The following is a 21,119-nucleotide window of genomic DNA, read 5'->3' on the forward strand; positions in this document are numbered from 1 at the left end:
CTAACTTATAACTGATGGACAGACACATTTCTAAATTATACATTAAGGTGTCTGTCCATAGAATTCAAAATTTAGAGTATGAGACCTGACAAGCAAGTGCCCTGGCTTCAAGGGGGGGGGGGGGGGGGGGGGAAGAGTCCTACAGACCTTCTGCACTTTAGACTTGCACTTATCTAATGAACTGGGAACACATTCCTGTACACAGCCACTAACAGCAAGGACTTGATCAACAGAAATGTAAGAGGAAAAAGTGTAAACAGTTGCTTTGCCACAACTTTGCTTAAAAAGAAGAGACATTGACAGTTGACACTGTGCTCTGATACCATTTTATTAAATTTTGAACACCAGTTCTCTTTAAAACCCCATTCAGTCTGTTGATGACTTCACTGCAATAGGGCATGTGCGCATGGCAGTGACTCCTACTGCTCTGAGAAGGCTACATGACTTAAGCCTCCAATTCTTCACATGTACATAGATATGACATCAAGAAACTAAAACCTGCAATACTCCATCTTATCCCAAACAGCATGAAGTTTATCATTGTACAGCCCTGCACTGAAATCACAATAAAGAGTCAAGAAAGTATGAAAATAGAAGAATATTTACATGTATACTTCAGACTTAGGTAGAAAGATTGAGAGATTTACAGTAAGTAATTCACACAGTATGTACACTGTTTTGAACTGTTCAAGTATGCTTCAGTTATACAAAGTGCTAGATTACAAGTCACATAAAAACAGTAAAAAAAGATTAGAAGACAAATAGAAGGTAGTTCTCCATTGAGTACAGAGAGACTTTTGAGGCCGGCTGGAATGCATGAAGAGTCTAGAAGTTGAAAGTGTCAGGAGTACTTCCCTGAATCTGGAAGTTATAGCTATCAGCAGTAGAGTCTGGCAAAACATTTTGGTCTTCCTCTTCCTAAAGAGGAATGAGAGGATGTTAATATTCCTAGCTTTAACACACTTGGTTGTTTTGAGATAAGGTTAAAACATGAGTTTTGACTGAGTTACTCACCTCTGCTGAAAAATACTTTTCAATCAGGTTTGAGGAGGCCTTATACACTTGTTCATTTTCATGGGACTGGAGAGCTTCAATTTTGTCTAGACCGCCGCATTCTTCAATCATGAGACAAAGTCTTTCAGTTTCATCAATTTTCTCAGCAGCCTGCAAAGAGCCAGCCATGTAAGATTCATACCTTCACGAGATTAGCTTGCATACTGCAGCACTACATATTTACCACGACAGTCTGCAAGAAGGATAGATGGTTTGTTTCTGCCTGAAGCATATAAATGCCATATTTAGAATCAGTTAAAGTGAATGGTTAGGAGCAAGCCTATAGTTTTGGCTACTGAAAGAGCCAATGCTGTGGTTAAACTATGGATAGAAACAATGCCTGGAAACACCTGAGGTCACCTAAATGGAACATGGAGAGAAGGTAGGAGGCTCCCTTTCAGTCATTGACTATTGGAGATTTAATTGTTACAGATAATTCTATGAACAGTGAACAATCCTTTGTCTACTTACCAAGAAAATATTAGTAATAGCATCCAGAATAACTAGCACAGTTTTGCTGTCCTTGGCTGACAAGAGGTTCAATAAAGGTTCTACAACACCAGCCTGAACAAGGAATACAACTTGATCTATTGTTCCACCACTGGTGTAGTTGGTCACAGCCCATACAGCTTCTTTCTGCGATTTGAAGTCCCCCTGTTTTAAGGTAAAAGCAAAAGTATTTCAGTACAAGCAATAATGAGAAAGCAGTGCACTAGTAGGTCAGTGAGATCTTCTATGCTGAAGATATCCAAGTGCTTGTTTAGGACGATTAACATCCAGAAAGCACACTAAATGCTCCTTTCAACTTTGAAGAATTGTCATTTTAAACCCTCCAGCTGAGGGACAGTCACAACTTTAACCAGAATATTTGGAACAAGTACATTTAACACAGTAAGTAGCTTCCACTGAAGTCTGTGGGGGAACGTGCTTCTTTATGAAAGGCCTGAATTTTGGCACTGGACTGCAGAATTGCATTGTGGGGGAAATTAGTTTTTACCTTTTTCAGAATTCCAATGAGATACGGAACAAGCCCATGTTCCACAACACGCTGGATCTGGTCCCGACGGCCAGCAGTGATGTTGGATAGGGTCCATGCTGCTTCCTTTTGGATGTTGTTCTTGTGGTGAGAAAGCAGGCTTGGAAAGACACCTAGTGCTCCTGATTCAATAACAATCTGTGTTTGTTCATCGGTGCCAGTGACAATATTTCCTATAGCTCTTAATGATGGAGTCTGAAAGACATTGCCAAGTGATGAGTTCAGGACATTACTAAAATCCAATAGATTAGTTTCCCAACCTATGGGTCGGGACCCAAATACAGGTCACCAGGTGTCTCCCCAGGAGTGGCTCCTTAAGAGCCACTCACACATTTTTTTGAATTGCCCTGGGTCACCAAGTCTTCCTGAATTGTCAAAATGGGTCCCCATATGGAAAAAGTTGTGGAAACCACTGCACTAGAACAATGCCTCACAAACAGACCATCACCTCCACAAGCTCTTCCTCTTTAGCCCCTGCAGGTACTAACTGGTCATCTGTAATAAACTGCTATAATCGTCTCATTTGAAAAAACAGGAAGTGATCTAGACATTAAAGTTGTTCATAGTAAGTAAATACATGTAGCAAAGTTCTAGGAGGTGGGAGAAAGACTCAATCTGGACTCCTAGTTCAGCACTGTTAGAGCATAGATTCTGAGTTAAGATTCCATATTCTTAACAGATCGCAGTGCCTGGCAATGCGATCTGTAACTAGAATGCCAAGCTTCTCTGTTCTGTAGACTCAAGTCATAGGTAATTTAAACCAGTTAACTGAAAAAAGTGATTAAATCTGAACATATTTGATTGTCATTATCCATGTCTCCCAATTCCTAATGTGGGTGAGGTAGTATCTCTTATTTGAGAGAGAGATTTTCAAGCACTCCTCTTCCGGTCATAATTCAACCCAGAGCAGAGAGATGTCATTAGACACTGTTCAGCTGCTTTCCTCAGCAATGTTAGTAGCTTATTAGTTGCATAGGTCATTTGTATGAAGTCTTCAGGAAAAGAGATCTAATAGTTAGCTTTTCTATTCATTGACCACCCAAAGTATGTTATAGGTCTCCTTTAGACTATATAAAATGACTAGTCATGATCTGAAAGCCACTGCTCTGGCTATTTTGTTTTCTCCATAAGCCAGTCAGGAGAAAGATAAATATACACCAAAAATATCTATGCATCACCATCTTACCATTATTGGCAGTTCACCACATCCCAGGAGTTTCACAAGCTGTGGCACCAGCCCAGTTTTCACTACTACTTCAATTCTATCATTAGAACCATCTGTAAGGTAAGAGATTGCCCAGCAGGTATCTGCCAAGACCTCATGGTCATTATGGTGCAATAGACGAAGTAGGGTAGGAAGGATCTGCTCAATGGCGTCTATGGGTGGTGCAGGATTCTTATTGCGACAGAGGTTCGAGAGGGTCCAGGTAATATTGCGCAAGTATCCAGACTGAAAGAATACACATTTGTGGTTAGTACCTGCTCAGCCGGGAGTTTAGTGATGTGTCATAATTGGGTGCTACTGTTGTGACTCACAACTTACAGCTAGCGAAGATAAATCTGGCACAGCAAGTAGAGCCAACAGTGGGTCAATAGCACCATACTTAATAACGAGATCTCTGTAGGCTGAACCATCACCTGAAAGCCAGAAGAGGTATGTCAGGAACAGGAAGCTCCTAAATGAATAGCAGGATGTGTATAAACAGGGTCTCTTCCATGATTTAGTGACTTGCTAATACTGATACTTAAGCAGAGACATTGGTGGAGAAAAAGGGAGAATTGCTATCAGTGTTAAGCAACACGGAATACTTATTCCCCACCCCTCCCTCAAACCATGGACTTCCCTGATGTGATATTTTCACATGCAGCTGAAGAGTGTAAAAAAAACCACAACAAAAAACCACACCACACACACACACACACACACACACACCACAACCCAACAAAAGCCCTCCACCCCCCGCTAAAAAAAGAGAACTCTTTTTTTAAGTTCTAATGGAAACCTAACCCAACCTTACACCATTCCACAACATGTACTTGTTCTTGGTTCAGTGCTGGGTCCATGAAAAAGTAATTGATTCTGGAGGAAATTCTAGACTAAACAGGTAGTAAGAAAATTATGCAAGTGGGAATTTTAAGATGCTTCTAGCTGAAATTACTTACTACAATTCCTTAGTCAGTCAGTATTTTTAATATAAGAAGTGATTTTATGTCACTTCAATCTATGTACAGAACCTAAAATCTTTAATCCACAATTTGATCAAAGTAATTAAAGGTATGGCTGAAATGGTTGTGTTTTTTTAAAACTGAAATTTTATCAGACTGCTTCCTTCCATCATATTTAGTAAGCATGACAGTGTAGCACTAGACCAATTTTATAGTAACATTTTCAGACATAACAGCTAGGGATGTAATAGTATAGCTGCTTATAGGTTAATTGGTTAGACTACATGCATTCCACCCCAGTGTAAATTTTTCAGCAGGCTGGCCAATAGCCTGTCTCACACTGGGTCTGGGACCTACCCATTGTGGCTCTGCATTAAAAGTGTATTAGGAGCCGGGCTGGCAGACAGCCCAGCTCAGGCTTGTGCCAGGTTGGAACATCTGCACTCCGACAAGGGCTGCTGCCACCCCATGCTGCTACCTCTATCAGAAGCAACAAGACAGGGTGACAGGCAGCCAGTCCATGAGGGGGGGCTGGTTTTAAACTGGCTCCCCCTCACAGATCAGTTCTTGCCTGGCCCCCCTCACTGCTGCCTCTATTAGAGGCAGCAGCACGGAGTGGCAGAGGGCTCCTTGGGAGTGAGACACACTGGCTGTTGGCCTTGCCCACAGGCACCATAGAAAAGTTAACTGATAAGAATTCAGGAGGTTACTCCACTATTCAATTAACCGACATTTAACATTCCTAATGTGAACTAGTCAATTATCCGATAATCAAATGCTTATCAGATAGTTGACTGATCACTTCCCTCCCCCCTTGCTGCCTCTTATCAGAAAGAGGCAGCAGGGGTACTTCAAAGCAGCAGTGCCACTTGGAGCCCAGGGCCAGAACATTGTCTCTACACAGTGCTGCCACTCTGAAGTGCTATATGCAGCCCAGGGCCAGCTGGAGAATCCCCCACAGCACTTTTACCTTTGAAGTGTAGCAACAGCCCCAGGGCAGTTGTTCACTTCAAAGGTGAGAGGCATTCTTATCAACTAATTGAATAGTCAATGCAAATTGCATTGACTATTCAATTAGCTGATTAATCTAAGTTTAACATCCTAGAAATGGCACCATGATTTTGCATGAAAATCAGAGTGAACTTAATGCTGTTGAAGTGCTACCATAGACCATCCATGAACAAAGACTGTTAAAGATTCTTGATTGTGTTTTATGCTGGTCATGAAGCGCTTTGGAATTTTTAACCTCATACAGCAGAGAGCCAACAGCCCTATCTACCACTCTGGCTAGTTGAAGGATTTAGATTTTAGGCATCAAAAGAAGTTACTTCAACCTCAATTAAGGTTGAGATTACACAAAAGGAATAGGGAGGTACCCCAGAAACCCGCTGTCTAATCCAAGCAATTTTAAACAATTTCTGTGATTAAAGTACTAAAATAATTGTCCCAGTGTTCATCTGAATCACTATTTTACTCTTGCTATGTATGAATTTACAAGCTTTGCATTATAGTCAGGCATATTGCACACAACAGCTCCTCAGTTGAAAGTCTGTCCCCAATTGGCTCTCTTCCCCTTGCATTGAGGAAGTAGGGCTGAAAACAATGATCAAGCTCTACATGGATATACCTGCAATATTTCCTAAAGCCCACACGGCCTGTTCACTGATGTGAGTGTGAGGTGAAGCCAACAGAGATATAAAGGCTGGTATAGCCCCACCATCCACTACAGCCTTAGTTTGCTCTGATGTGCCAGAGGCAATGTTGGTAAGCGCCCAAGCCGATTCAAATTGAATAGGGCTACAGTCTGTTCTACCCAAAAAGGCAACAAATTTTGGTATCAAGCCAGCCCGGATTATATGATCTATTGGAGGTTGCTTCTCTCTGGACAGGAGTTTCCTAAGGAAGGAAAAAAAATAAGGGAGTTATATTTTGTCCACTAAAATCTTTAGGGTAGATTCCAGCAAAGCTTGAGAACTATTTTTTAAAGTAAGAAAAAAATTCAAAAGGGGAAGTAGCACAATGCACTGAGAAGTTCAGATAAGCTACCGATCACTTGGAACATTAGCTAGCTAGGAAGCTTTAAAGAGTTAAAATTGCTTAAGGAAATTTTTCCTTAAGAGGTTTTCAGTTGAGTAACTTAAGTGAAATGCTTTATGGTGCTGCAACAATACAAATGCATCTGAACTGCTCAAGAGAGATCTTGTAATGTACAGAGAGCAGCACCTCTATGTCACACCTAAGAATCAGTGGCATAATTAGTGTGCACCAGGCCACACCTTAGATTATTCAAGGGTATACTGATGCTAAGTGATAATTCAGTTTGGCCCTAGTCTCCATGCTGACTAAAGTCAATTCCAAGAACATTTACTTCAGAGAGCAGATTAAAATATTGCTGGTTTCTATACACAGAACTAGGTTTTAACAAGTATTTGCTATAAACTTGTGCTCTGATGGGGGGGGAGGGGGAGGAAATCAGCTAATTCCCAGCAAATCCGATCACGAAAGTTCTTACCTGGCAGCCTGAGTTGCCTGCAACTGCAGCTCCAAGTTGTTACTGTTAATTCCTTTGACAATTTCTTCAACAGACCAGTGTGCAGTGGCCTGCATGAGAAACAGAAACTTAAGACTATGTTGGGAAAAAGGTGTCTGTATAGTAAAGCAAAAGCTCTCTCAGCAGTCCACAAGGCAGACTATTAAAAGAAGGCACTTAAATTAAAAATGGAGCATTGTCCAATTATAATGGGATTCTGAATCCTTATCAGCCATAATTTTGTCTAGCCTAGAAAAGACAGTTATTAGGTGTGACAACATGAATTTTAATTCATTTTATTGCAACCAGTTAGTATTATCATAGACAGTGTTTAAAGCCATGTCCCAACTGTAGACAAAGCCTGCAGTCTGAGGCTATGCAAGCAGGGATTTGGCACTATGTACTCTGTTATAATTGGTAACAATTATATGGTACCACAGACATCCATTGTAACACATCCACTGATGAAGCTGGGAGATTTAGTTACCTGATTGTTTCGATTTTCTTGAAGAGGTGAAGTAGCATCATCTGGGAGAATGCTGACATTTCTTCTTTTAAGCATCTGATCATCTTTCTTAGCTTTCCTCAACTCTACATTGACTTCAATGCGCCGCCGCCTCATTTCCTGAGAAAGGCAGATATGCCGTCATGAGGAACTCTTTTCTTTTTTAAAGGGCTAAATTATGCTTAAACACTGATGAGCACAGACTCCAGTTAAAAAAAAAGATACTCACTGTAGTGTCTTTTCCTTTATTCTTGAACCTGTTCAGACGAGCAACTGCTGCACAAGCATTCTCATTGGTAGACATTTTTATAGTAGTCAGACTCAGGCAATATCAACAGAAGAGAGAGACCTGAAATACATATTAAACTCAAATCTAACTTACTTAGATTTTAGAGAAAGATATGCATTTGAAATCAAGATGGGAGTTAGAAATAGGGATGTCCAGACCTGAGGTGGAATAATGTGCAAACAAGGAGCATTGCCTCATTTCAAATGAGACAACCATTTTTTATTGTTACAAGTGATACGTAAGTTTACCACAAATAAAAATTATACATTTTAGGTTTTCTGCAGCTATCAACGTATAATCACATTAATTACTTCTGCAAACACCACTGATCATTCAGGCACAGTGACAAGGAAGCTTCCGCCCCTCCCCCCAACAAAACAGAAGAGATTTGCTACAGGATCTACAGCTCCCTGGGTTAAAATTTCGATTCCCTTTACGGAACTGACTAGATTTCACTTTGACAATGGCCTTTTAAAGGGAGAGAGCCATTTTGCAGACACACCCCAAGCGTAGCGCAGCCGCTTCATTTATAACGGGGTACAGATCTCCGCTCCGTGTGGAGGCTAAACCAAGCCCCAAACCAACACCACGAAGCAACCACAGTCGCACCCTGAAGAATATATTAGGCGAATTAAAATAAGCCAGCAACCCAGCCAGTGCCTTCCTTAGGAGAGTGGCGGGCTAGGAATCGCCCATCGCTTTAGTAACCTGCAATGAGCAAAGGGGGGGGGGGGAAACGGTCCCCCACCCGACTATCTGTGCAACCCATACGAAACCCCCAACGCATTTCACCCTCGATAACTCCAGCCCATCCCCCCACACAGCCCCAGAATCTCCCCCTCACAAGCACACACAGCCCTGCCCCCCCCACTCCCACCGCTCCAACACACGCCCTAGAGCCCCTCAGCTCCCCCTTTTCTTTAACCTCCCCCCCCCACTGCCTCCCAATTCAGCGCACGAGACACCTTCCCCCCGCCGCGCGCGCACCTGCACCAGCGATCGCTGCTCGTCCCTGCGGCGCAGCCTCTGACTCGACCAGGCCAAGCACCAGCGCACACGTTGCCGCCGCCTCCGCCCCTTTTGCCTTGACTCCGCCCGTGGCGGGATTTAAATTTCCCGCGTCTTCGCTCTCCGATTGGCCAGTTCGAGCCAAAGCAACATTCTCATGGGTCCGTTTGAAAAGCAAGCTCTTCTCGCGAGGCGGCGGGGGAGAGGGGTGGGGAATCTCACGAGAACTCCGCCGGGATCATGGAGAGGTCTGATTGCACGTCACAGAGCGTAGAAACGCGCTACAGAGCGTAGAAACGCGCGGCTCGCGCCTCCAAGAATACCGATCCCCCCAGCACGCAAGGCGCCACCTAGCAGCCAGAAGCCCGAAAGAGACTACAGTTCCCAGCATGCAATGCTCGGCCGGGTCCTTGTCTGCTCGAAGGACTGTGGAGCATGGGATGCTGGGATTTGTTGTCCCCGCAGGGTCAGTTCTTATGTGGACTTCAAGGGTCCAAACGATCTGCTTTCAGTAGCAAGGAGGTTGAGTGACGCCTGAAGGAGGAAATCATTGCTCTGCTCTTACCTCCCCCCCTTTACACCTGCAGGGTCACATCCTATAGCAGGGGTGGGGAACCTCAGGCCCAGGAACTGGATATGGCCCTGTGCCCTGGCTTGCCTGGATCCAGCTCCCAAGGCTCAGTCCTCCCACACCCCTTAGTACTGATGAGCCCTTGCTTGCGCTCCAGTTTCCCCCTGACCCCCTTCCACCGTGCTGCTGTCCCACTGCAGGGCTGAAGCACACAAAATCTACTAGGCTGGGCTCCCCTAGCCTCTGGTGTGCAAGGGGAATGTGGGAAGTGTCTTCCTCAGTTGTGGGCCATGTTAGTGAGGGTTTTATGCTTTTTTGTTTCTTTGTTTTTGTTCTTTTGCTTCTCTCTTGTGTGCAGTCCCAACTGATTTTTTCTGTGGGCCAGCAGCCCTTGACCCAAAAAAGGTTCCCCATCTCTACTAGGGTTAACCATGTTTGAACTTTCAAAAAAGGACACCAAAAAGGACACTCCTGAGAGGGAGTGTATCTGTATCTACACTATACTAATACACCATGACTGTGTCTACATTGGCATGATTTTGTGCAAAAGTGGGTGCTTTTGCGCAAAAACTTGCTGCCTGTCTACGCTGGCGGGGAGTTCTTGCGCAAGAACACTGACATTCTAATGTGTGAAATCAGGGCTTCTTGCGCAAGAATTATGATGCTCCCACTCAGGAATAAGCCCTCTTGTGCAACTGTTCTTGCGCAAGAGGCCAGTGTAGACAGGCAACATGAATTTCTTGCTCAAGAAAGTCCGATGGCTAAATGGCCATCAGAGCTTTCTTGCGCAAGAGAGCATCTACACTGGCACAGATGCTTTTGCGCAAAAGCACATCTCTTGCACAAAAGCACATGCCAGCGTAGATGCTCTCTTGCGCAAATACTTTAACGCAAAAACTCTTGCATTCAAAGTATTTGTGCAAAATCTTGCCAATGTAGCCGTAGCCGTAATGAGTTGGTAGCTACTGATACAGATACACTCTCTCTCAGGAGTGTTCTCTTTTTTGAACGTTCACATATGGTAACATTAACCTCTGCCTTATAGCATGACCAAACCCCTGGTCACCAAAATCTACTGCATGCTTTAGCTATGCAGAACTGTATACAGCAGTGGTTCCCAACCGTCGGTCCACAGACCAATGGTGAGCCAGGGAAGCTCTGGGGGTGGGGACTTAGGTACACCACCCAGGGCCTCCCCTCACACCACAGCTGTTGAGAGGTCTCCCCCAGCTGCAGAAGATCAGTTCACTGTGCAGTGGGAGGGCCACGCGGAGCCTAGCACGGCACGCTTAGAGCAGCCACAACCTGGGCAGCAGTGCTCAGCTGGAAGCGAGGAGGCAGCTCAGGGCGGGGGGCGAAGCAGGCACTGGAAGGTCCAGGGGCACGGTTGGTGCTGGGGGGGGGGCTCTAAGAGGCAGGGGGCTGGCATGGGGGGGCTCTGAGGGTGAAGCTAATACTGGGGGTCTCGGGGTGTGGGAGGCCCAGCAGGATTGGGTGCAGTGGAGCTCCGGAACAGGAGGCTGGCACTGGGGAGTCTGGTGATGGAGGGCTCTAAGGGGGGACTGGCACTGCGGCATTTGAGATGGGGACTGGCACTGGGGACTCTGAGAGCAGGAAGCTGGCACGGGGGGGGGGGGGGGCGGTTGGGTGCAGGGGATTCTGGGATCAGTGTCTGGTTTGGGGGAGTAGTGGAGGGGTGGGGGCCTCTAGGTGTTAGGGCTGGCACTGAGGAGTTCTGGGGGCTTGGGCTTTTTATAATGCGGACTAGCATACCCATTCACAAACTTTTGGCAGACCAGCAGCATTTTATTGCATATTTGAATATTCATTATTCACATAATGAGTGTGCAAATATTCAAATAAAATGTTAGCGGTTTGCCGAGCTATGGTATAAAAAAGATTGGGAACCACTGGTATACAGCACTGTAAGCCCAGGGTTCAAACTCAGCCTCAAGTATTTTCTGTCTACACACAAATCACGCTATTTGAGGGTTCATACTCAGGACCACATTGGGGTGGAGCAGCTGAGGCTCAGTGAAGCCAGGACTAAGGTAGCAACTTTGTAATATTTAAAAACCAGACACTACAGCAGGCATGCCAGAACCTCCTCCATCCTCTCTTCTCTTGAGGTACCTGCCCCTATCTCACCTCTTTCTTGAGGTCCAATCCCATTTGGTCCTCTTTCTTGCTGTCCCCTCCACTCTTTGCTCTTTCCCTCTTCTGCCCCCTACTCCCATCCCACCCAGGTCACGAGGGAGCTGCAGCCCCCTGATGCTGGGGGAAACATCAGATCATCACCCACCCAGCTGAATAAGGACTTTGAGTGTTGATCTGGTGTCTCCCCCAACCACTGTAATTGGACTTTGGGTGTCCAGTCAGCAGATCTGAATGGTCACTGTCAGGTTCCCTTTTCCACTATACTTTCCGATAAAAAACTGGGCGTCCTAGCCAAGACCTAGGGTTCAAGCCCATTGGACTCTTTCTGTGGCAATCAGGTATCCCACACTCTCATGGTCTAACTTCCTTTGTCCTCTGGACAGTCAAGTTTAGTGTCTGTCAGATTTTCTGAAACTTCACAACAAAGAAACACCCACATTTTGGGAAGACGATAGGAGGTCTGGGATACGGATGATTGGACACTGATTTACATAATGCAGTGTAGATGCTGGAGCTGCAGATTGGGACCCAGGGTTCAACCATTCCTTACCTGTGGTTTCAGATGAGTGTAAATACTCAAGCCCAAGTTTAACAAACTGAGGATCTGCTAACTTGAGTTCTGTTAAACCTGGGCTCATATTACATTGTAGGGCACATGTGCACAACAACAATTAAATACCTATGGCTGGCCTGTGTCAGCTGACTTGGGATGTAAAATAGGTGGTAGATATTCAGATTCAGGATGGAGCCCAGACTCCTCCTTGAGCCTGACTGTCTGCATAGCAATGTTTAGCCCCTCAGCCCAAGCCTGTGTCAGCCAGCCTGGCCTAGGACTGCGGCAGCATTGTGTATACATTCCCAAAGCCATACCCTTTGTGCCTCCCTCCTTGCTCTTGGCAAAACCAAGACCCTCAGACTCCAAACCAAAGGAGGCACTGGACCTAAAGAAGAATACCTGCTGCTCTTTACTGGGATTTAAAGTAAATTGATTGAAGATGCACTACTTGCATACTAAACACCAAATCAAAAGAGCATCAACCTACTCCAACCCCCAGAATCCAAATAAAAAACATACTAGGCCTTAGTTTACTAAGACTTCCCCAGAAACTCACAAAAGCCAGCTCAAAAGTAGAGGCTTTGCAGTATATGTCCAAAAGAGTAAAAAGATTTGGCATATTTAGCATCTAGCAAAGAGAAAATTCCAAATTTGAAGGGAGACCACACTGCCAGCAGCTCACTGTCATGTAGCAAAGAAGCTCTAGGTCAAGTTGAGTAGCTTTCCTGATCAAAACAACAGCAATTTGGTGCAGAGTGAAAAATAGTGTTTCAGGTAAAAAGTAAGAATGTTAAATTTAGATTAATCAGCTAATTGAATGGTGGATGCAATTTGCATTGTCCATTTGATTAGTTGATAAGGGCACCTCCACTTTTGAAATGTAGCAAGAGCCCTGCCTGCTCTTAGAATCACAGAATACTAGGACTGAAAGGGACCTTGAGAGGTCATCAAGTCCAGTCCCCTGCCCTCATGGCAGGACCAAATACTGCCTAGACCATCTCTGATAGACATTTATCTAACCTACTCTTAAATATCTCCAGAGATGGGGATTCCACAACCTCCCTGGGTAATTTATTCCAGTATTTGACCACCCTGAAAGTTAAGAACTTCTTCCTAATGTCTAACCTAAACCTCCCTTGCTGCAGTTTAAGCCCATTGCTTCTTGTTCTATCCTCAGAGGCCAAGATGAACAAGTTTTCTCCCTCCTCCTTATGATACCCTTTTAGATACCTGAAAACTGCTATCATGTCCCCCCTCAATCTTCTCGTTTCTAAACTAAACAAACCCAATTCTTTCAGCCTTCCTTCATAGGTCATGTTCTCTAGACCTTTAATCATTCTTGTTGCTCTTCTCTGGATCCTCTCCAATTTCTCCACATCTTTCTTGAAATGCAGTGCCCAGAACTGAACACAATACTGTACTCCAACTGAGACCTAACCAATGCAGAGTAGAGAGGGAGAATGACTTCTTGTGTCTTGCTCACAACACACCTGTTAATACATCCCAGAATCACATTTGCTTTTTTTTGCAACAGCATCACATTTTTTGCAACAGCATCACACTCATATTCAGCTTGTGGTCCACTATAACCCCTAGATCCTTTTTTGCCGTACTCCTTCCTAGACAGTTGCTTCCCATTCTGTATGTGTGAAACTGACTGGTCCTTCCTTAGTGGAGCACTTTGCATTTGTCTCTTGTTACATTTCAAAGGCGGAAGCCCCTCCGGAAGCATGAGGCCAATGGGGAATTCAAATTAGTCCCCAGCTGGCTCTGCACTCCCTGCTTTTGAAATGCACAAGAGCCCTGCTGGCTCCCTGCTCCCCATCCGGGCTCTGCTTTTGAAACATACAGGAGCCCCTCCAATACATTTCAAAAGCAGGGAGCGCACGGGGGACTACTTGGGTCCCCCACTCACCCCCTGCTCCCATGGCACTTCTTTTGAAATGTAACAAGAGCCCCACTTGTATCCGATAAGCATATGCTTATTGGATAGTCGACTAGTCACTTAAATCCCTAGTAAAAAAGGTCTCAAGCCATAAGGGTTCTGTTCTGAGTTATGTGAAAAGCAATGTGCAGTCCATGGAGGACAAGTATTACAGCATCCTGCTCATGACAGGATACATACACAAGAGGGCAGCCACCACCCTTTAGGCTAGCTTTCCCTTCTGGGAGGATTGAAGGTACAGCCCCATGTAGAACTTCTAATTTAGACTAGAAGTGATAAAGTCATTAACCATCCTAGCAAGGTCAATAATTCAACATTGTTTCTCATAATAGGTATGAAACATCCAAAATAGCCAAAAAACTCACCTCACACAGGATAGGTGTATCATCAACACTTCATGATCCACAATATCAAAGACAGCTGATATAGATAACATTATCACGGACACCTGTTTTTAAATTAATCTCTTGAAGAAAAGCATCAATCAACACAAGTCTGTATGCTATACTTAATTCTGAATGCTAATTAATAAGGATCAACCAAATCAATAGCATAAAGACACTGTGAGTTGCCTTATGAAATTGCCAAATCTTAATACAAGACAGATTATATATATATGGGATAACTTTTAGAACAGAAGTCAAATTCTTGTGTTTTTTTTTTAATTATAATTGGCATCTAATCTTCCTTGGATATGTTGAAATACCCCACAAGAACTACAAGGATCTAGAGCACTGACTATATAGTATTCCATTTTCCCCAACACATCTGGAACCCCTGTGATAACATCTGAAACTTGAGCACATTAAACCCTATGACCAGTACCACAGTTCAAATTTCAGACAGTTAAAGGCAGTGATAGAGTCACAGCCACTGAACCACATACTTTAATTAGATTATTATTTTTACTACAACGCCACAGATGCATATGGTAGCTCACAGGCCTACCAGAAGACAAGGTTCTTATCATGAAGAATATATTACACAGAAAATGAACACAATAGGCAATGTAGGAGAGATAGGAAGGTTCCTCGGTGACATTTTATATAGGGTTTTGTTTTGTTTTGTAATTATCTTGCTTACTCTGGCTTTTACAAAAAGAAATATGAATGGCACATGACCTTGGTGAGATGCAAGTGTGGGAATGACCATTGCCAAAACAGATGGTAGAGATGGCAAGCTAATCAGAAGCAATGAGCTTTGAGGAGTTAATTTTAGGGGTGAGAGAGAGTGGATGCTTAACATCACAGACGATGGAACCTGTCCCAGGTAGAAAAAAAGGCAGTGTATTACAAGTGGGAAAGGGGCTAAAGGTAGGGCACAAAGGAGAAGAAGGAATGGACTTGCAGTTAATGGTTGAAGAACATGAGCTGGAGCTCCATTGCTACAGGAAAGTGAGGCTTTAGTGGCATTTCTCTGACTGGTTGTAACAAACACCATACTTTTTTGAAAACCACATCTGATAAAATTCTTAATTTTAGGGAATGTATCAATGGGCAGAACCCAACTTGATTCTGGTGAAAACTGGAAAAGACCAGAGTGCCCATTTGATACTGCTATGTGCTCTCTCCTTTTGCTGGCATGCAACCACGCAGCAACCTATTAAAGGGTCAAATAGATTGCTTTGGTTGGCAGAGCTGCACACCCAGATATCCCTTGTGGACACGAGCAACGAAGTGTGAAACCCACCAGCATAGAGCCCAGGGCAGTATGTGCCAGGGAGAGGCAGAGCAGGCTTGCTGGGGGTGGTCTAGCTGTAGAGGAGATTGGTATCGATGAGGAAGGAGCCGAACCTAGAATTTGCCACGATTTTGACAAAAATGAGACAACCTGTGGTACCTTACAAACTAACCCATTTATTTGGGCATAAGCTTTTACAGTCTGGAGCCCATTCGAGGTGGGCTCTACCAGACAAAAGCTTATGCCCAAATAAATGTTAATCTTTAAGGCGCCACAGGACCCCTCATGGTTTTTGCTGAAACAGACGAACACGGCTACTGCACTGAAACTTGTCACCATGCAAGGGCTTTGACAGAACATAGGAACGGCCGTACTGTTCAGACCATAGGCCCGTGTCGCCCAGTATCCGGTCTTCCCACAATGGCCAATGCTGATGGGAGGCCTGATACAAGGGAAGGCAGGCCCTGGGCTCTGTGCTGGTGGGCTTCACGCTTCATTGCTCCTGTCCACAAAGGCTAGCTGGGTATGCAGCTCTGCCAACCAAAGCAATGAGCTTGGGGCGAGGTGCCAGCGAGAGGGAGGCCAGTGCGTGGGGAGCGGGGGAGGGGGTAGGGGGGAAGACATGCTGGCACTGGGGTGCCCAGTATGGGCTAATGGCTGCGCTGCCTGTGGGAGAACATGACAACATGGATGGTCTATGAGGGGAGACAAGCCCACGTTAGCCTTGCAGGGGGGGAGGGGCAAGGGCAAAGCGCACAGCTGTGGGGGGCCGTAGGAAAGATTTGCGTCCTGCACGCGCGAGAGGGGGCGGAGCCAAAGGCCAGAGCCCAGACGACGGTTGGGAGGGGGATACACATACACACGGGACCTAACGGCGCGCGGGGAGGGAGGAGCTGACGGCTGTTGCGCGTGTTCGGGGAGGGGCTCGCGACAGGACGCTGACAGGCTAAGGGCGTATCGCGAGCCCGGAGGCGGCGCCGCCGTGAGTGCTCAAGGCGGGGCTTCGCGCGCCTTGTTGATTGAAATGGCTGGGGCGGGGCGGAGTCAGTTTGTTGGGCTTGGAAGGGGGGGGGCGGGCCATCTTGGGCGGGGCCTGAGAGTAAGGCTGAAATCAAGTACGACAGGTTGGGCCGGGGCGGAGCCACGGCGAGTCGGGCGGGGCCTTTAGAGCGAGCCGCTCTCCCTGCTCACTGGGTGACCCAGTGGCCTAATGGATAAGGCATCAGCCTCCGGAGCTGGGGATTGTGGGTTCGAGTCCCATCTGGGTCGTGCCTGTCACACGTTTTGTAGCGAGCCGCCGCAGCCTGGTGGGTTCCTGAGGCGTTTGCACGTCGTCGCTCGCCCGCCAGGGGCTGCAACCCGCCGCGGCGCTAATCCCCTTTTAGGCGGGCGAGGGGATGGGGCAGGACCGGCCTCGCTCGAGCTGACAGCGCGAGGCAGGCGGTCACAGGGCAGCTCGGCCCGTGAACTCCCCGCAGGTGCAGCGGCGGCCTGGCCCGTGAGCAGGCACCGGCGCGCGGAGAGACGTCCCGCCTGTCGCTGCTGGGAGGCGGGAAGGGGCCGGCCCCCCTGACCCAGGGCGAGCTGGGCACAAAGGAGGCGGCCCCGCGGGGGGCTTGTCAGAGCAGAAGCTGCAGCCCGCCTGGGACAGGCCTTGCCCCTTGGTTCCCTTTTTTCCCCCACTCCCTCTCACCTGAAGAAGTGGGTTTTGCCCACAAAAACTCGTGGTAATATATATAGTAGTAACAAATGTATCTATTTGTTAGTCTCTCCACTGCACCCTTACCTCAGAATAAGCTATGCAATTTAGGGCAATGCTGTTTTATTTTAATTTTTGGATTTGGGGGCAGGGTAGAATTTTTGGAGTCCCCCCCTTTTTTTTCCCCCGCTCAACAACTTTGGTCTCCTCCCCCCCTTTTTTTCCCCTTCCACAGAATTTTTTTCCCATCTTTTGGGAGAGGGTATTTTTGTTGCAACCATCTGGCAACCCTAGTTAGCATCGTAAGGCCTAAGTGACAGCTTAACTCCTGTTGTCAGAAGGCATAGGAGCCTAAGGGTACATCTAGACTGCAAGGCTATTTCGGGATACCTCTGGTATCCCAAAATAGCTGCCCCGCGTCCAAGGAACATGTCTACTATTTCAAAATAATTTTTGAAATAACAGACAAGCTATTTTGGCATCCCTGTAACCCTCATTCCACAAGGAATAAGGAATGTCTTGAAATAGTGCTCCATTTCGAAATTTGGCGCCATGTAGACACGCCAAATTTTGAAATAGCCTATTTCAAAATAAAATCGAAATAAGATATGCAAATTGTGTCGTGCAAATTGCATACCATATTTCAATTTTAGAGTGCAGTCTAGACGTACCCTAAGACTCATTGAAAGTTAATGGCATCTAGATTCCTAAGTGCCTCTGTCACTTTTGAAAATGGTTTTTAGTGATCTGAATTGCTTAGCCCTCGCAAGGGTAAGTGGAGCTACTACTTTTAAAATCGGGTCCATAGTGTTTTGTAGTGAGTAATTATTAATCACACATCGGATGTGATGGCATCAGAACTTTAGTATTCTTTTCTCTGGGGAGATTAGGAATGGGGAATTCATCCAGTTTTTCACTGCAACAAATTTTGCCATTTGGATCTATGGGTGCTAAAATTGTAGATCTATACTTGTTCTGTAGGAAGAAGGAATCATATATTATAAGTGTTTCACTAAAGTTTGCTAGCAAAAAAGAAGCTTCACTAGGATTATAGAATCATAGAATTGGAAGAGACCTCAGAAAGTCATCAAGTCTAGCCCCCTGCTCTAGGCAGGACCAATTCCAACTAAATCAACCCGGCCCGGGCTTTGTCAAGCCGAGACTTAAACACCTCAAGGGATGGAAACTCCACTACTTCCCTAGGTAACCCATTCCAATGCTTCACCACCCTCCTAGTGAAATAGTTTTTTCTAATATCCAACCTGGACCTCTCCCACCACAACTTGAGACCATTGCTCCTTGTTCTGCCATCTGTCATTACTGAGAACAGCCTCTCTCCATCCTCTTTGGAACCTCCCTTCAGGAAGTTGAAGGCTGCTATCAAATCCCCCCTCACTCTTCGCTTCTGCAGACTAAACAGACCCAAGTCCCTCAGCCTCTCCTCATAAGTCATATGCTCCAGCCTCCTAATCATTTTGGTTGCCCTCCACTGGACCCTCTCCAATGCGTCCACATCCTTTTTGTAGTGGGGGGCCCAGAACTGGACACAATACTCCAGATGCGGCCTCACCAAAGCTGAATAAAGGGGAATGATGACATCTCTGGATCTGCTGGCAATGCTCCTCTTAATGTAACCTAATATGCCATTAGCCTTCTTGGCTACAAGGGCACACTGTTGACTCATATCTAGCTTCTCATCCACTGTAACCCCCCAGGTCCTTTTCTGCAGAACTACTACTTAACCGGTTGGTTCCCAGCTTGTAACTATGCTTGGGATTCTTCCGTCCCAAGTGCAGGACTCTACACTTGTCCTTGTTGAACCTCATCAGATTTCTTGTGGCCCAATCCTCCAATTTGTCTAAGTCATTCTGTACCCTATCTCTGCCCTTAAGCGTATCTACCTCTCCCCCCAGCTTAGTGTCATCCGCAAACCTGCTGAGGGTGCAATCCATCCCCTCATCCAGATCATTAATAAAGATATTGAACAAAACCGGTCCTAGAACTGAACCATGGGGCACTCCGCTAGAAACCGACCGCCATCCTGACATCGAGCCACTGCTCACTACCCGCTGGGCCCGGCCTTCTAGCCATCTTTCTATCCATCTTACCGTCCATTTATCCAATCCACAATCCCTTAACTTGCTGGCAAGAATATTGTGGGAGACTGTATCAAAAGCCTTGCTAAAGTCAAGGTATATAACATCCACTGACTTCCCCATGTACACCGAGGCAGTTACCTCATCATAGAAGCTAATCAGATTGGTCAGGCACGACTTGCCCTTTGTGAATCCATGCTGACTATTCCTAATCACTTTCCTCTCATCCAAGTGCCTCAATATGGATTCCTTAAGGATCCCTTCCATGATTTTTCCAGGAACCGAGGTAAGACTGACTGGCCTATAGTTCCCTGGATCATCCTTCTTCCCTTTTTTGAAGATGGGCACTACATTTGCCTTTTTCCAGTCATCCGGGATTTCTCCCGATCTCCACAACTTTTCAAAGATAATAGCCAAAGGCTCCACAATGACATTTGCCAACTCCCTCAGTACCCTCGGATGCACTAAGTCCGGACCCATGGATTTATGTACGTGTAGCTTTTCTAAATAGTTCCTAACCTGTTCTTTACCCACCACGGGCTGTCCATCTTCATCCCATCTTGCGTCACTTGGCACAGAAGTCCAGGAGCCGACCTTGTCCGTGAATACAGACGCAAAGAAAGCATTGAGTACTTCAGCTTTCCCCACATCATCTGTCACTAGGTTACCTCCTTCATCCATTAAGGGCCGCACACCCTCTCTGATCACCTTCTTCTTGTTAACATGCCTGTAGAAACCTTTCTTGTTATCCTTCACATCCTTAGCCAGTCGCAATTCCATTTGCGCTTTCGCCTTCCTGATAACCCCCCAGCATTCTCGAGCTATACCTTTAAACTCCTCCCTGGTCATTTGTCCAAGTTTCCACTCTTTATAAGCTTCCTTTTTGTGCTTAAGTTCACCAAGGATTTCCCCTGTAAGCCAGTCCGGTCTCCTACCATGTTTGCCTCTCTTGCTATGCGTCGGGATGGTTTCTTTCTGTGCCTTCAATAAGGCTTCTTTAAAATACTGCCAGCTGTCCTGGACTCCTTTCCCCTTCATGTTAACATCCCAGGGAATTCTGCCAATCAGATCTCGGAGGGAGTCAAAATCTGCTTTTTTGAAGTCCAAGGTGTGTATTTTACTACTCTCTTTTCTTCCTTTGGTCAGGATCCTGAAATCTACCATCTCATGATCACTGCTTCCCAGGTTGTCACCCACCTCCACTTCCCCTATTAGTTCCTCCCTGTTTGTGAGCAGAAGGTCAAGCTGCACACGGCCCCTGGTTGGATCCTTCAGCACCTGTGTCAAGAAGTTATCCCCAACATTCTCCAAAAACTTCCTGGATTGCCTGTGTACTGCCGTATAGGTTTCCCAGCAGATGTCAGGGTGATTAAAGTCCCCCACGAGAACCAGGGCCTGCGATCTGGAAGCTTCGCTCAGTTGTCCGAAGAAAGCCTCATCTACCTCATCCACCTGATTCGGTGGCCTGTAGCAAACACCAACCACAACATCAATGCTGTTGTTTGCTCTTTTAAACTTAACCCATGGACTCTCAACAGGTTTTTCTCCCTCTTTATACTGGAGTTCAGAGCAGTCGTAGTGCTCTCTTACATATAGTGCAACTCCTCCTCCTTTTCTCCCCTGCCTGTTGTTCCTGAACAGTCTATACCCTTCCATGACAGCGCTCCAGTCATGCAAGTCATCCCACCACCAGTGGTTCAAAGACCACTTTAGATATATTAACCACCACATCGTCCACAATGCTACCATGGAAACTAAAATTTTACTATAGCTGAATTTTTAAGAAAAACACTCAGATATAGACACAACAATACAGCCACTCCCCAAG

General features: G+C 45.8%; 1 protein-coding gene and 1 non-coding gene across 2 annotated transcripts; one reads left to right on the forward strand and one right to left on the reverse strand.

Moving 5' to 3' along the window:
- Positions 1-307: 307 nt before the first annotated feature.
- KPNA2 (karyopherin subunit alpha 2) lies at positions 308-8,721 on the reverse strand. Its single transcript, XM_006110593.3, has 11 exons — positions 8,567-8,721; positions 7,520-7,639; positions 7,273-7,410; positions 6,768-6,856; positions 5,883-6,151; positions 3,633-3,727; positions 3,276-3,539; positions 2,051-2,284; positions 1,525-1,707; positions 1,015-1,164; positions 308-918 (listed from the first exon to the last, which is right to left on the reverse strand). Exons 2-11 carry the CDS (start codon positions 7,592-7,594, stop codon positions 826-828), a joined length of 1,590 nt encoding a protein of 529 aa, XP_006110655.1. The 5' UTR covers positions 7,595-7,639; positions 8,567-8,721; the 3' UTR covers positions 308-825.
- A 7,971-nt stretch (positions 8,722-16,692) lies between these two features.
- On the forward strand, positions 16,693-16,765 carry TRNAR-CCG (transfer RNA arginine (anticodon CCG)). The gene has a single exon. It is a non-coding gene; the product is annotated as a tRNA-Arg (tRNA).
- The last annotated feature ends 4,354 nt before the right edge of the window (positions 16,766-21,119 follow it).

This window comes from Pelodiscus sinensis, chromosome 20, assembly GCF_049634645.1.
Source record: "Pelodiscus sinensis isolate JC-2024 chromosome 20, ASM4963464v1, whole genome shotgun sequence".
Lineage (NCBI taxonomy): Eukaryota > Metazoa > Chordata > Testudines > Trionychidae > Pelodiscus > Pelodiscus sinensis.

What these genes read in the sequence shown, in the direction of transcription:
- KPNA2 (XM_006110593.3), bottom strand. Translation starts at nt 7,594, where the DNA reads ATGTCTACCAATGAGAATGCTTGTGCAGCAGTTGCTCGTCTGAACAGG. An exon ending in TCATTGGAATTCTGAAAAAG is followed by an intron (nt 1,708 to 2,050) that starts GTAAAAACTAAT and finishes ACCTTAAAACAG; the next exon opens with GGGGACTTCAAATCGCAGAA. An exon ending in AAAAGTATTTTTCAGCAGAG is followed by an intron (nt 919 to 1,014) that starts GTGAGTAACTCA and finishes ATTCCTCTTTAG; the next exon opens with GAAGAGGAAGACCAAAATGT.